The 12,708-nt window shown below is 44.1% G+C and overlaps 1 protein-coding gene across 1 annotated transcript in view; it reads right to left on the bottom strand.

Moving 5' to 3' along the window:
• The window catches only part of MINDY4 (MINDY lysine 48 deubiquitinase 4), a 108,424-nt gene that overhangs the window by 54,606 nt on the left and 41,110 nt on the right, over window positions 1-12,708 (bottom strand). Inside the window, exons 6-7 of the mRNA XM_012804371.2 lie at window positions 6,646-6,704; window positions 1,212-1,318 (exon numbers count right to left, since the gene is read on the bottom strand). Coding sequence (XP_012659825.1) covers window positions 1,212-1,318; window positions 6,646-6,704 — 166 coding nt within the window. The remainder of the gene's footprint in view (window positions 1-1,211; window positions 1,319-6,645; window positions 6,705-12,708) is intronic.

Raw genomic sequence — 12,708 nt, 5'->3', positions numbered from 1 at the left:
TAATCAATCCATGTGTTTGACTTAAGCTTCCTGAAAGCCTAGAAACTATAGACTTGGGTTTTCTGGCTGAAGCCCATCTCCATTCTCTTAACTATAGAATGATGGCTCCCAGCCAGGCACAGCCTAGTTGGCAGAGCCTAGAAACCCAGACTCTACTTGGCATCGAAGCCAAGGGCCCTGAGCCTTCATTTTCCCTCCTGTGGACCTCACGTTTTCCAGCTGCTTTTGGAGATGCTACTGCTAGGTGGTCTTGAGGTGCCTCTAAGGGCTCTTCCCCAAATGGGAGTGCTCTTGCCATTAGAGCCCAGTGGCTCTGAAAGGCCAGAGCACCTACGAGCAGGTTTAGGGCCACTTCAACATGCCTGGCCCTCTGTGGCTTCAAAAGAGAAAGGAGATGGAGAGGGAAGGGGAGATAAGAAAGAAGGGGAGAGGAGAGGAAGAAAAGAAGGAAAGAACAGAAATTTTAGGAAAATCTTATACTTTTTCATCTGTGTGCTGAGTAATTATGCAAAAAGTGGACAAGGAGTCAGCTGTGTCCCAAGAGTTTTATTTTTCCTCCTGGATCCTGGTGAAAGGCCAGGAAAGGCCAGGAGGAGTGACACTCCCTCCCATGGGAATCTCTGACCATGCAGACGGTGAGGCCACCCTGGCAGCTGGAGATAGGTGGTAAGCAATCCAGACTATCCCTGCAGAGGAGTCTGCTAAGGTTAGACAAGAAGATGTGCCCTATTCACTGTGACCCCGGGTCCCTCTAGGAGGCCATGGGAGTAAACTTGGATGGTGCTAAAGAACTGTTAACACCTCCCCATCCTTCTCTCACTGCAACTTGGCCAGTGCCCAGCTTAGGAGACAAGTGCAAGAGTGGAGCTACTCTAATGGGGATATTTATCCTGTTCCCATCACTCTGCCAGTGCCCTTTAGGGATGTGATAAAGTGACTCTGGTCCTGCAATGTTTGCCTGGGGAGGGTAAAACTTCCTCCTTCACCTTTTATCTTAGACAGCGAACGGGAGCTGCCAGGATCAGAACAGTTTTCTACATTATTAACTCAGGTCTTCTTCTGCATCACACCCAAATTTCCATCTCAACAGCGACCAAGAAATTACAAAGAGATGGCTTAGGCCAGGAAGATGAAAACCACACCATCCATACCGATTCAAATCAAGAGGCACTGAGCATGGGAGTCTATTACACATCTAAGTTGACACCTACCTTTGCTACTGAGAGGTCGATCGGCTTTGACTCTATCTGTAGCTTGAGCATTGATGGGACTGGGAGCAGGATAACTTCTTCCCTTATCATCTCATCTTCCACATCCTCTGAAAGAAAACCATGGCCATGTGAGCCCCACATTATGCTTCATGGAGAACAGACTATGAAATCGCCAAGCACTGTGGTATTGATAATTTGGAGAAGGTTTAGCAAAAGGAGGGCTCCTTCACCATTCATCCCAGATTGGTTTGAGGCTCCCAGGTCTTCACCAACAGGAAGTAAAGCAAAGCAAGAAAGACCTTACTCCTGTCACAAATTCTCTCTGTTCCTACCATAGGGATCCTTTTAGGCAGACCTTAGCTACTGACCCACTAGAAAGTTCTACATGTGGACATGCAGTGAACTGAGTGCTTATGCCTAAGCCACCGAGCTAGGCCCAGGGAAGATTAGCTCAGACACATTGCTTACAAAAACGGTGGCTACCATTAGCAAGTCCATGTCCCTGAGGACAAACAAGAGGAGGACAGAATTAGAAAGGAAAATGTAACCATGACTAATAAAATAATAATAGCACATCATCACTTATTATAGCTTACGTTTATTGATCATTCGGATTTTATCAGGTAACCCCCTCAACAACCTCTTGAAGGCATAATTATTCCATTTACAGACGAAGAAAGTGAGAGAAGAGTTAAGTAACTGGCCCCAAGTCATGCAAATGAAAAGTGGCAAACACAGGATAAAAACTCAGATGACTCTTAGACACTTTGCCATCCTACCTCCCCAGAACTCCAGAGGGACACTAAGCCGTATCCCAGATGTGCTCATCTCACAGTCAGGTCACGATATGAGACTTGGGCCCAGTGTTGGAGATGGGCCTTGTGAGAGGTGTTTGGGTCATGGGGGAAAGATCTTTCATAAATAGCTTAGTACCCTCTCCATGATAATGAGTACGTTCTCACACTATTAGTTTGCATAAGAGCTGGTTGTTTTAAAAAAGCCTGGCACCATCCCCTACCTCTTTTGCTCCCTTTCTCACCATGCGACACCTGCCACTTGCTCCTCCTTTGTCTTCTACCTTGATTGAAAGCTCCCTGAAGTCCTCACCAAATACAGATGCCAACAAAACGCTTTTTGTACAGCCTACAGAACCATGAGCCAAATAAACCTCTTTTCTTTATAAATTACCCAGCCTCAGATACTTCCTTTATAGCTGGCTGAGGCCCCCTCGCCATTACACCGACTACCACTGCATTCTCCAGAACTCTCAGGTGAAGAAGCCAAGGGAAAACAATGCCAAGGCAATGGTGCTACACAGCTGAGCAGAGTGGGCTCCAGAGGGTAGTGGAGGCCTTGGCTCCATGAATTTGGCTCCCGAGAGGAGCCTTCCAGAGTGAGGCTATTTGAGTGGGATGTAGAACCAGAAGCCAACATTCCCAGGACACATATCTTATATCTTATTCTACAGCCTCCTTTTCCCCCTGGAGGAGAACAAGCCACGGCACAAGGCAAATTCCTAAAGACTCAGTCCACCGGACAGATTTATTTTTGACCTGGGGGAAAAAAGTGTGTAATTTAAATAAAAATATAAATTTAAATGAGAACACTTCTTAGTTAGATTCTCTGAAAACCTAACCTGTGACCATGGTTTCACACAAATAATATTTTCTGAAATGAAAACAAAATGCTTACCCAGCAACATGAATGGATCTTAAAAACATGGTGCTGCGTAGAGAGAGTGAGATATGTAACACAATACTATTTATATCAAGTAAAAATACATGCACACAAAACAACACTACACATTCGGCAAGAACATATGCAAGAAAAAGATATAGATTAAGCCTAAGAGAATGGTTGCTTATGGGGGCAGAAGGCATAGGGCTAAAGGGAAATAGGGAAAGAAAGGTAAGAGGGAGAGAGGAGGGCTGATGGCCAGACTTTGCAAAGACGAATACTAAGAATATTCACAGGAGCAGGGAGTCCTCAAACGTTTTAAACAGGGGGCCAGTTCACTGTCCCTCAGATCATTGGAGGGCCGGACTGTGGGCCCTGGGACAAGACAGCTGCGAAGCAGAACAGGCAGCGGCGGCAAAAACACCCGGCAGGCCAGATAAATGGCCTAGGCGGGCTGCATGCGGCCCGCGGGTGGGCCGTAGTTTGAGGACGCCTCCTCTGGAGGAACAGAGATGTGTGATTAGTTCTACCCTAGGCCGCTGGGATCCCCCTAAAAAGGGGCAAAGTAACCTGAGTGATCCCACTGGACCAATGCCTCAGGCCAGACAGTTTCCCACAGCCCAGAAGGGACAATATTTAAGCCTCTGTGGAGGTTTCCATTTAGTCTGAGGTTGTCAGGGAGGAAGCTAGCCTGAAATGTGCTCTGCCTGAGCACCGTGAAGTTAGCCCAGGAAGGGAGACTGGGGGCCCAGGGGCCCAGGTGGAGCACAGTCCAGCTCAAGCCCCCAGGAGGAGGAAGCAGCCACCCTTGACTTCTACAAGAATAAGTTCCAGCTCAAGGAGTTGGTTCAGGACCACATAGCAGGCCTCAGTCCCAGATGTGGCGGGACCGCCATGCAAGGGAAGAACAAAATGCTCCAGAATGACATGTTGGCCAAACTAACAAAATGGTTAGCAAATGCCAGTGGTTTCAGAATGCTATTTTTAAGGCCCTGGCATAAATTTCTGGTTGAAAAGAAGCAAAGGATTTGTTTCCCACACCATTCCGTTTTATGTACCCTTGGAGGGAAGAAGAAAAAAATATATACACTCACAGTCATTGCCTTGAATTTCTAGAGAGAGAGTCAATGGAAGCACCAATACCAGAAACTTGGCATCCGTCTAGGCTTTGATTTTGATTAAAGACTCCACCTCTCTTCCACTCCTCCCAATTATTCCCCCAGGCTGAAACCTTAGCCCTTCCCCACCCACCAAGCCACCCCCGCCTCTGGATTATCCTGCCTGGAGAATATCTCCTATCCTGTCCCCCCACTCCCACCTTTCTCCACTGTTACAGGAATACATCATTATATTTCTATTTGCTCATCAAGTACTTTATTTGCACTCATAATGTACTAGGGAGAACATGAGCTAGGGGAGGTCCCAAAATGACTGCAGCACCACCTCTGCATTCAAGGAGCTCACTGCCTAGTAGGGAAGACAGAGCCCCCAAACAAATTGTAATATAGCATGATAAGTGCTGAAAAGGAATGAGTTTGAGGGTTTTAAGAGCAGAAGGGAAGAGATACTTCTGCCATAAAGGGTCAGGGACACTTCCCATAAGAGGAGATACATGAGCAGGGGCCTGAAATACCTGTAAGGTTTCCCAGGTAACAGGAGTCTCATCACCTTTTCTCTAGACTATTTTAAGAGCCTCCTTACCAGTTGTCTCCTAACATCCACCTGTACCCTTAAAATCCATCCCACGCCCATAGCCCAAATAGATGTAGCCCCTGAAGACACACCCTAGACATCTTCCTTACTAGCACGGAGTCTTCCAGGGCTCCTCACTGCCTAATGACTTACAGTCCAGCTCTTCAGATCAGAACTCAAAATCATCTTGGCCCTGGCCCTAGACCTGGCCCAGCCTGGTTCCCAGCCTCATCTCCACTGACCCCCAGACTCTTCCACCCTTCCTTGACAAGCCAGTCACCTCCAGACAATCTCTCACTCCAGGCCCATGTGGTTTGTGGTTCCTTCTACATCTCTATTTGGCAAGGGCATGGACATCCTTCAAAGTCCAGCCTAAATGCCAACTCCCTATGGACACTTCCAGAATCTACCACAGAACAGGGTTCACATACCTCTTGAAGCAGTTAAGCACTGCTGGACACCTGTTTCGTGTGATGCTTTTGGAGGACCCCTCTCTTCCTTTGTTCCCCCTAGCTTGCCTTCCAAAAGGGGCTAGGCCACCTTTGATTCCTCTTGGTCTGCTTTCAACAGAGCCTTGCTATGCCCTGGGAGGTAATTGCTAACAAATGGTTACTGAATTTAACCAAAGTAAGATAAATTGAGATGGAACAGAAAATACTGTTCCTCTAACCAAATTCTGCACCAACCTCTCCCCAAGACCTCTCTTTCCTCTTCTCTCTTCCATAAACTCTCTCAGGGACTGGGGTCCAGGGTCTTATATCCTTTATTTCCTTCTCATTTTCTAAATCATTAGTTGAGCCTCCAGCAAAGTAGGCCTCCCTCTGGAAAACATGCACATACACACATGTGCACTTGCATACATATACACATGTGTGTACACTCACACGCATTTCAAACAGCTGGCTCCTCAGAATTGCTACAAGCCTTCCTTCCAGTAGAAGCTTTCTGGGTTCAGAGGCCAGGAACTGCTTTGCTTAGTGTCCAAACACAAGTGGATTCATTGGAAAATCTTAAAGTGCAGGGCTACACCGAAGGCTTCAGAAGCCAGCAATTCCTGGCTCCTACCTAGGCCAGACAATCCCCTCCAGCCATTCTGGTGATTAAAACTCTGAAGATCCATTACCTCTAAGGAGAGTTAACGCAGAGTAAACAAACCTCTGGCCCCTGCTTCCCTGAGACGTGTCCTTCTCTTTCAACTTCATCCAAGTGAACTGTCAGACTACAAGGATCACACACGCAACTTCTCAAGGGGGTAAGCTTTCTTCCTTTGGTTTAAAAGGGAGTGCTTCAAAGGGAGAAGAAAAGCATGTGAACACCTCCTGTCTGCCAAAATGACCTGAGAGGCAAACTGCTGGCTTCTAGAAGAGCAAATGTCAAGACCACTCAAGCCTCATCCTTTCACATCCAGTCCTTGGGCTTAACATCCTCCATCTACAATCATTAGTCTTTGCTGAGTAGAGAAAAAGACAGCAAAAAAAGAGTTGATCAAAACTCAAGAGTGGAAGGAAATGTTCTCTAGCCTGATCTTGGAGAATAGTCACACAAGAGGACACACAGTGGAACGGCACAGCAAGGAACACTCGAGGTCTCAGCACTTGGCACAATTTCATTGCTTATATTTTATACCTCAGTAATATGTTGGTAAGTTTTTTAAAAAATAGACCTTTCCAGGCAGAGCTATACTAGTATTCTGACCGAGAACTATCTTCTGGAGACCTTAGTAGGTTCTAAATAGCCTGGAAAACTCCAAATGCAGGAAACGCTTCTCAAGCCCAACAGTGTGGATCCAGAAATGATCAGACTTCTTAGTTCTTATTTCTCTAGGAAAAAAAGACAAGTAGCAGAAGACACCAACAAAAAGAAAGAAAAGAAAGAAAGAAAGAAAGAAAGGAAAGAAAGGAAAGAAAGAAAGAAAGAAAGAAAGAGAGAAAAAGAGAGAAAGTGAAGCCGGCTGGGAGCCTCCATCCCAGCCAGTAGGGAGCCCCCCTCCCACTGCCTCCCACACAGAGCCAACAAGTACCCCTTGGGGCCTGATGAGCACAGCAGAGGCACCCACTGCACGTACCGAGCTGCAGGGCATCCAGCTCTTCATTCACCTTGTCAGATGCCAGCAACTGATTCTTCCTGGAAAAAAAAAAATGTCAATGTACTAGAGGAGAATGACAGAGAAACACAAACAGCAGAGAAGACAGGAAGAAGGGCTGGGTGGCTATTCGGGAGACAAGTTACTCTAGCTTGGCCCTGCTTCTTTGTGTGTGCCTTGAACATGTCACTCCTCCTCTCTCTGCCACAGGTTTCACATGGGATGGGACCGAATGGCCCCCAAGGTGCCTGCCTATTCTGTGTTTTTATGAGGAACCACATATAAGCCAATATGGGATGGTAAATGCTGTAGTTAGACACCTGCCAAGCACTGAATGTAAACGTTTCCCTCTGATGTCACTGAGATACTACCAGGAAACACACACACAAAATCAAGTTCTTGTAATCATTTCCCAGAATATTTTTCATCTCATCTCTATGTTTTTTTTTGTTTGTTTATTTCCTCTCCCAGCTGTCTTCTAAAGCCATCAACAGCAATTTATAAGAGCCATCAACAGCCATTTATAAGACAGTTCTGAAATGCGTCAAGGTATTTCAAGAAACCTACCCTGTATCCTTCTGTTTCCTGAAAAACTTGCCCTGTGATCAAATCCAGATACATGAATGATGAGCTTTCTTAAAATGGGCCACCTGAATTTTAACTCCCTTTAGATTTTTTTCTGTCCTCCAGCATGCATCAATCTAAACTAAAGTAAAATCAGTTTTTAAAAAGGATATATTAAAAATAACAATATTACATCACTCTCTAAAAACCCATTTACTATGTTAAAAGAAATGACAGCTCTTTTGAACATGGCATTGAAATATCTTTTCCTCCAACATCCTTGCAGGGTAAGATATGATTGAAGTAACAATCGTAATCTTGCCATGGTGCACTCTATTGAATTGGTTTCCTCCTGAAGATGTATGAAGGGGTGTGAATGGAAGACTGCAGAGGACACACAGTCCCAAGTGAGCACATGCTTCTGTGGACACCGAGTCTCCTTTGCTAGTCCTGGAACACAGAGCTCCATGCCCCAACCCCGAGGCACCATTCCTCTTCCACACATCCTCCCCACTCAGTCAAGCCATTTTCCTCAATTCAAAAACCACAAAGTTCCTCTGCCCTGACACTACCAGGACTCTACAGGCAATCTCCCGAGGCTTCATGAAGAATGAGCTGGAAAAAGGAGTGAAGGCAGAGAGGGGTGGTTAGAGACATGTGAAAGGGCCAGTCAATGCTGAGGCTGATTCAAAGTATAATCCCCCCACCCCAGAAATGGAGAACTAGACTTTCATCAGTAGTCTCTCCTAGACTACGTCTCCCACCCTACCCGTACCCCTGCTCTGCAGCAAAAGGCTGAGGACCTGACCTCTATTCTCCCTATCCTTCTTACACTGCTGCATCTGGAAACTAAGGCAAGGCACCTTCCCCTTGCTGTGCCTCAGTGTCCCTGTCTAAAAAGCAAGGACCAAGACATTCATGCTGGATGGCCTCTAAAATCTCCCTAGAACAATTTCAAGCAGAGAATAGAAGAACCAGAGACAACTCTCCAACATCCTGAGTCCAGTGGTATCTCTCCTGAACCCAACTCTGCGCTCTGCATCTTCCTCTCTTAATAGATTATTTTAAATCCTCCAAACTGGTCTGCTGACTCCTAGTGTGAGCTACCCATCAGCCCCCACATCTTCACATGGGTGCCAAAATCCTCTTTCTAGAAAGTAAATCTGACCATGACACTGCTGCTTTGCAGAAATTTTTCAATTGTTTCCCCTCATCACTATCAACACAACAATAATCATATTTATAAAAATAACAGCAAGAATAATAATAATAAACTCTTTCTGGCCCCTTTGACTATTTTAGGCACTATGCTAACTGTTTTGCAAGCCTCAAAAGTCACATGCGCTTCTCAGGACAGTTTTATGAAGCAGTTATTTCATTGAGTCTCACAGAGGTTTAGTAATTTTCCCAGGGTTACACAGCATCAGAATGTATTTTTTATTTTTTAGAGACAGAGTCTCACTTTGTTGCCCTTGGTAGAGTGCTGTGGTGTCACAGCTTACAGCAACCTCCAGCTCTTGGGCTTAGGCGATTCTCTCGCCTCAGCCTCCCAAGTAGCTGGGACTATAGGCAACCACCACAATGCCCAGCTAAGCATCAGAATTTAAATACAGGTAATGACTCCAAAAACAATGGCAATAACCAGCACATGTGCTGCTTCCTTATAAAAATAGAATAGAGGCCCATTAGGGTATCCTGCAAGGCTTCCCATGATCTGGCCACCTACCACCCAGCCTCATCTCACTCTGCACATCATACTCTACCAGCATTTTCTCCACGGGGAATGTCTCAGCCCAGACCTTTGTACCTTTCTATAAGCTGCTCACTTCATCTAGAATACTCTTTGGCAAACTCGTATTAATCATCTAAAGTCCAATCAGAATGTTAACCTTCTTCTCAATTCCAAAGAATGCATTCATTCATTTCTTCACTCACCCAGCACACATGTGGCACTATCTGGCAAGCTTATCTCCCTGTCCAAAAGAAACTCAGATATAAATTACAACGTGATGTGGTATGGTAGGCTGAATAACGGCCCCAAAGATAACCATGTCCTAAGTCCTCAAACCTATAATGTTGCCTTATATGGCAAAAGTTATTTTGCAGATGGGATTAAGTGAAGGATAACTTACATGGGGAAATTATCCTGGATTGTTCAGATAGGACCAACATAGTCACACAGGCCCTTATAGGAAGGAGGCTGAAGGAAATCCAACACAGAAGAGAAGGCAGTGTGACAACAGAAGCAGAGATGAGAGTGACACACTGTGCAGATGGAGGAAGGTAACACAAGCCAAGGCATACAGGTAGTGACTAGAAGGTTAAAAAAAAAAAAGAAACATGTTCTTTCTTGGAACCTCCAAAAAGACCTGGCCCTGCCAACACCATGACCTTACTTAGCCTAGTGTAACTGATTTGGACTTCAGCCCTCTAGAACTACGAGGTAATAAATTTATGTTGTTTGAAGCCACTAAGTTTTTGGTGATCTAGGATAGCAGCAATGGTCAACTAATACATATTGTAAGAGTCACAGCCAAGGAGGAAGAAAGGACTGCAAGATTCTGTCTCCTATGTAACTTGGTGTCCAGTATCTAGCCAGTGTTCTCTAAGAGGGTGCTGAATGCCAGAGTGACTTTCACAGAAGCTAAATGCCTTTCGCAAGGTCACACATCTTAAATATGCCTGAGCCAGGACTCAAACCCAGGTCACTGGCTTCAAATGTTCTGTTCTGCTCTTTCCTCTATCTCATATATCCTTCCCCCGCTCAGAAACCTCCATGGCTTCCTGCAGACCACAACGTAAGGTTCAAACCTCCCAAGTGGCTCTTTTGGTTCCTGAGGGTAGACAGGTGGCCATGAGCTGTGGCAAGAGGGTGGGGATGGGAAGGGTACAGCTGGGCCTCTCTCCCGGATCATGAGACTTTCATGCAGAGGGCCATCCATCAGCTGCAAGAGCCCAGCTCAGACGCTTTGTGCCTGTTTCCCATAGATCTCATCACCACAGGAGACTTCATATTTGCTTACACACAGAGAATGTGTTTATTGTTCCTTTCATGTGCCCCTTTGTGGCATAAGCATTAAGAAGTTTAAAAGGTCAATTTAAAAGCATATTCTTGCCTTTGAGTGAAAACTATTATGAACAACAATGACAAAAAGATAAATCAAGAGATTCAAAACACTTTTTCAAAGTGTGATTGTGCAGATAACACAGAAACATGTGTCAAACTGTGCAACTAATAAATCCATGGAGGCCTGGTGGCAGACCCCCAGCTTGCCTGCTCTGTCTGAGGCCTCCACCTCCCACTGCAGTTTCTTTTGTGCCCCACAGTGGGGCAAAGGCCAGGACATCACCAAGTGTTCAGGACTCCAGGGGACCAGGACTCAATCCCTGAATAACTAAGTCCTCATCCCCAAAGTCCGGGCTTCTTGCCTTTGTTCTCTCTTCCTCTATTTGACCATGAGCAGCTCCCTTACCCTCTGTGGCATCAGGTCCCTCATCTGTGCCATGGGGGAAGTCTGAGTGTCTCTAGGGACGTGACTAGGTGCAGGGGCTCAGAGAGGACCAAAGTGCCCTGTCACATCTTCTTGAAGATACTTTATTGCTTATGCATCCAACACTTTCAGAAACATTCACATCAAAACGAGAAGAAGAGACACTCCTTCTCTATGTTTGGTTCTAGATACTCAGCTAAATTATACATTCCCAAGGAAATGGATCTTGTGAGAATAAAGATACTAATTACTTACTGCTATGTATTTGTCCCCTCTAAAGTTTGTATTAAAATTTAATCCCCAATGCAGCAATATTGACAGATGGGGCCTTTAAGGGGTGACTGGGTGACATAGGCTCTGCCCTCAAGAATACATCAGTCCATTCACGGGTTAATAAGTTAATGGATTAATGGGTTGTCATGGGAATAGGAAGATAAACCTGAACTGGCCACATGATGGTGAAGGCCCTCAGCAGAAGTACCCCTTCAACTTTCCATTTCCCAGCTCCAGTACTATAAGAAATAAATTTTGTTTCTTTACAAATTATCCACTTTCAGATATTCTGTTAAAAGCAACAGAAAATAGACTAAGACACTTACTATATATTTAAAGAAACATCAGAACCCAGTGTCATTGAAGTTCAAAATTGACCCCATTCATATGGCATAGGAATCTAGAATATTAAAATTTACATAATTTTTTCCCATGGCAATGATATCCCAGCACACTCAAATGAAGCAATGTAAAATTACCTGGTTGAGCAATTCTATGAACCAATTCACACAAGATTCCCTGGTGGAGAGAGTTTTTTTCTTATAGTCCCACTGAACGTATGTTCAAAATGAAAAACTCCTAAATGCAAATAAGAAAATGATACACCATGAGTGAAACCTGCCAGACACAATAAAGAGGTACCCAAGAACTTGAGATTATAGAAGAACAATCTAAAAGAAGCTATAAATTAGATTAGAGAAACTTTTAAAAGAATGAAAAAAGAAGAAAAGAACCAGACACTGAAAAAAACTATGAGCAGTTTTGATGAGTAAATGTAAATCACTGACATAAGAAACTTATGGGTATATATTGATGGTGGTGGATAGATAATAATCAAACTAAAAAATCCAAGACTTTGCTACTGAAAGAGGAAGGAAGGGAGAGAAAGAAAAAAGAAGGGAAAGTGAGAAGGAGAACAGAAAAGTTTTTCACAGAACACTGTCAACTAGTAAGTGTAGAAGGAATGATAACTTTAGAAAAGCATCAGTTTACACATTCCAGCTTAATCACTTATATGGGAAACAATTATCAAAGGAATGTAATACCATTAGATAGAGGAATTTTTGAGGAATAGGATATTCATGTGGTCTAAAAGTTACAAACTACTTACTATATAAAAGAGAAAGTTCTATTTACAATGGTAGATTGACATACATCACCTTAGTAGAGCGATCCAACTTAGCATCACCAAAAAGAAAGCAAGCCAACATTCTGTGCCCCTGATGTGATGTAATGGGAAGCACACAACATCATCTTGATATTGTCCTTGCCCACCCCCCCAAAAAAAACTGCTTAATGCAAACCTAAAAGTGAAACAAGCCAACAAATCTAGAATGTAGGTATTCTTAAGACAACAAGCCTACATTCTTCGTGAAAAACCAAAAACGTAAAACTACTTAAGATTAAAAATAGACTAGAGAGGCATTATCAACCAATACAATGAGACTTGAATGGATCCTGGGCTGAAAAAAAATTAAGTCTAAAAGAATATTCTGGGGACATTTGGGAGAAATTTGATTATGGCCTATATGTTAGATGGTGTCACTGATCAATGTATAATTTCTCGGGTGAGATAACAGTACTGTGGTCATGTAGGAGAATGTCCTTATTTAAGTTGGAATATTTAAGAGTGAAATGCCATGATATCTGAATTTTACTTTCAAAGGGATCGTCAAAAAATTTGTGGAGACATACATCCATATAGTATGTTTCGGGG

Source organism: Otolemur garnettii, unplaced genomic scaffold, assembly GCF_000181295.1.
Source record: "Otolemur garnettii isolate 467f Iridium unplaced genomic scaffold, OtoGar3 scaffold00028, whole genome shotgun sequence".
NCBI lineage: Eukaryota > Metazoa > Chordata > Mammalia > Primates > Galagidae > Otolemur > Otolemur garnettii.
Note: the sequence above shows the minus strand (reverse complement) of the source record. Positions and strands in the feature narration are given on the sequence as shown.